At 31.5% G+C, this 2111-nt stretch overlaps 2 protein-coding genes across 2 annotated transcripts; both read right to left on the bottom strand.

Annotated features, from left to right (window-relative positions):
- Positions 1-385: 385 nt before the first annotated feature.
- On the bottom strand, positions 386-805 carry LOC109222632. Its single transcript, XM_019386962.1, has one exon. The coding sequence runs from the start codon at positions 803-805 to the stop codon at positions 386-388; it is 420 nt and encodes a 139-aa protein (XP_019242507.1).
- Positions 806-883: 78 nt separating this feature from the next.
- LOC109222631 (protein FAR1-RELATED SEQUENCE 8-like) lies at positions 884-1595 on the bottom strand (the record flags this gene model as incomplete). Its single annotated transcript, XM_019386961.1, has 1 exon — positions 884-1595. A coding segment is annotated over one exon (712 nt), but the record flags the coding sequence as incomplete, so codon positions are not given.
- Between the last annotated feature and the right edge of the window lie 516 nt (positions 1596-2111).

Genomic DNA, 2111 nt, shown 5'->3' with positions numbered 1-2111 from the left:
TATGAAAAATCACTAAAAAAAATGACTAATAATAAAGAACTCACCTAGTATAATATACTGGAGGTAAAGTTTATACAAGGCACATGTTCCGTGAAATTTACTGGAATCAAACAAAATTTACTAGAGGATAACCACTAACATCAAGTATAATATACTGGACAAAATGAAAGTAAGTGGAATTACATAATTGAATATTTTGTTTCCTTTATAATACACTGGAGTTATATGTCGTAAAACCACTATGTTTTTACGACATAGTGGTTTTTTTGTAAGCAAATCAAGAAGCAAAAAAAAAAAATACACAGTATTAATATTTTGAAAAACAAGAATATTGAATATGTATTATTCGGGATTACATCAGCCAATGCAAATTTATTGTATATATTCAATCATTTTTTTTCCTATATTTTCTTGCATAAGGATGAACTACAGAAGAATTTGTGCAATTTGTTCTGCTTTGCCCATATTTTTTGCAACGACTACATCTTGGTTCCTTCTTGAATTCTGTACCGGAAACATGTCGATTCTTCTGTCTTCTTCCTAGCAGTACTTTGGCATCTGGAGGCTTAGTGATTTCTGAATTAATAGTATCTGGTATAACCCATGTTGTTGCATCACCTACAGAATTTACTTGCCCTTCATACGTTTTCAACCAAAAGTCCCTTGAAAAATAGGTTGAGCAAAAGGCCGATTTCTTTTGATGTATACTCTCAATTGCAGCAATTGCATGTTCACATGGCATCTCATCTAGCTGAAATTCAGAACAATCACATGTTCTTTTGTCTAGATCAACAATAAATTCCATACCACCTTCTTTGACATTGAATTTGAGTCTATCAATGGGCAATACTCTAAATGTAAAAGCTGGTTGAATTTTTGCTTCCTATGTTGCTTCTGCCCAATTTGATATATCACGGAATATTCCTTCTGCAAGTGTCCTTCTTTCATAGAACCAGCTTTGCAATTTTTCTTGTATGAAATCCATCATTGTTAAAATTGGCAATTCTCTTGAACGTCTTAAAACATTATTCATTGACTCAACAATATTTGTTGTTAACATATCATATCTTCTTCTGGGACAATGTGAACGAGCCCACCTTCCTGGCGGTTCCTCCATCAAATAATTGAAAGTTTTCTTATCAACAGCAGCTATTTGGGACATGAAGTCATCAAATTCTGATTGAAGGTATACTCTTGCAGCACTTTGAAAGAGATTTATCACAGTGTTTCTCACTCTTCTTTGCTTCAGATTCTTTTCTAAATGATAGATGCAAATTCCATGGTAGCACTCAGGGAAAACCTTTGCAATTCCATTTGCAATAGCCTTGTGTCGATCTGACAAGAACATTAAATCATTACGAATCCCAATTGCTTTTCTTAATTCCCTGAAATACCATTCATATGATTCATTATTCTCTTTATCCACTACTCCAAAAGCTATAGGAAAAATATGGTTATTTGCATCTTTGGTAACAGCCACTAATAGAACACCTCTATATTTATTTTTTAGAAATGTTCCATCAACAGCAATCAGTGGTCTACAATACTTCCACCCAGAAATTGATGCCCCATATATAAAAAACATGTAAACAAACCTGTAAAAAGAAAAGTAAATAAAATTCAGTTAACTTACACAGTATAATATACTGGAGATAAAGCTCATGCCACACGTCCTATAAAATTTACGGGCATCAAACAAAAATTAACTATTTTATAATATTCTTCCAGTATAACATACTGGAGTTCCATTAACATCTAGTATAATATACTAGATAAAATAAACTAAAAATACAAAATTTTAGGTTAAACAGAACTCACCCAGTATATTATACAAGACAGAAAGCTTATAAAATACAGATATCCTGTAAAATATACTGTATGACAACCACTAACATCCTGTATAATATACTGTACAAAATCAAATACAATAGATTGAAGATAAGTCACCCAGTATAATTTACAGGAAAGAAAGCTTTTACAATACACACGTCCTGTAAAATATACCGGAAGACAAACACTAACTTCCTGTTTAATATACTGCACAAAATAAAATAAAATTGAAAATACATAACTTAATATTTTTAGTTTCCTGTATATTAAACTGGAGTTAT

Source organism: Nicotiana attenuata, unplaced genomic scaffold, assembly GCF_001879085.1.
Source record: "Nicotiana attenuata strain UT unplaced genomic scaffold, NIATTr2, whole genome shotgun sequence".
NCBI lineage: Eukaryota > Viridiplantae > Streptophyta > Magnoliopsida > Solanales > Solanaceae > Nicotiana > Nicotiana attenuata.
This window is presented reverse-complemented; position numbering and strand designations above follow the sequence as displayed.

Bases quoted from the DNA above. Each gene is read 5' to 3' on its own strand.
- LOC109222632 (XM_019386962.1), bottom strand. From the start codon at position 805: ATGGAATTTATTGTTGATCTAGACAAAAGAACATGTGATTGTTCTGAA.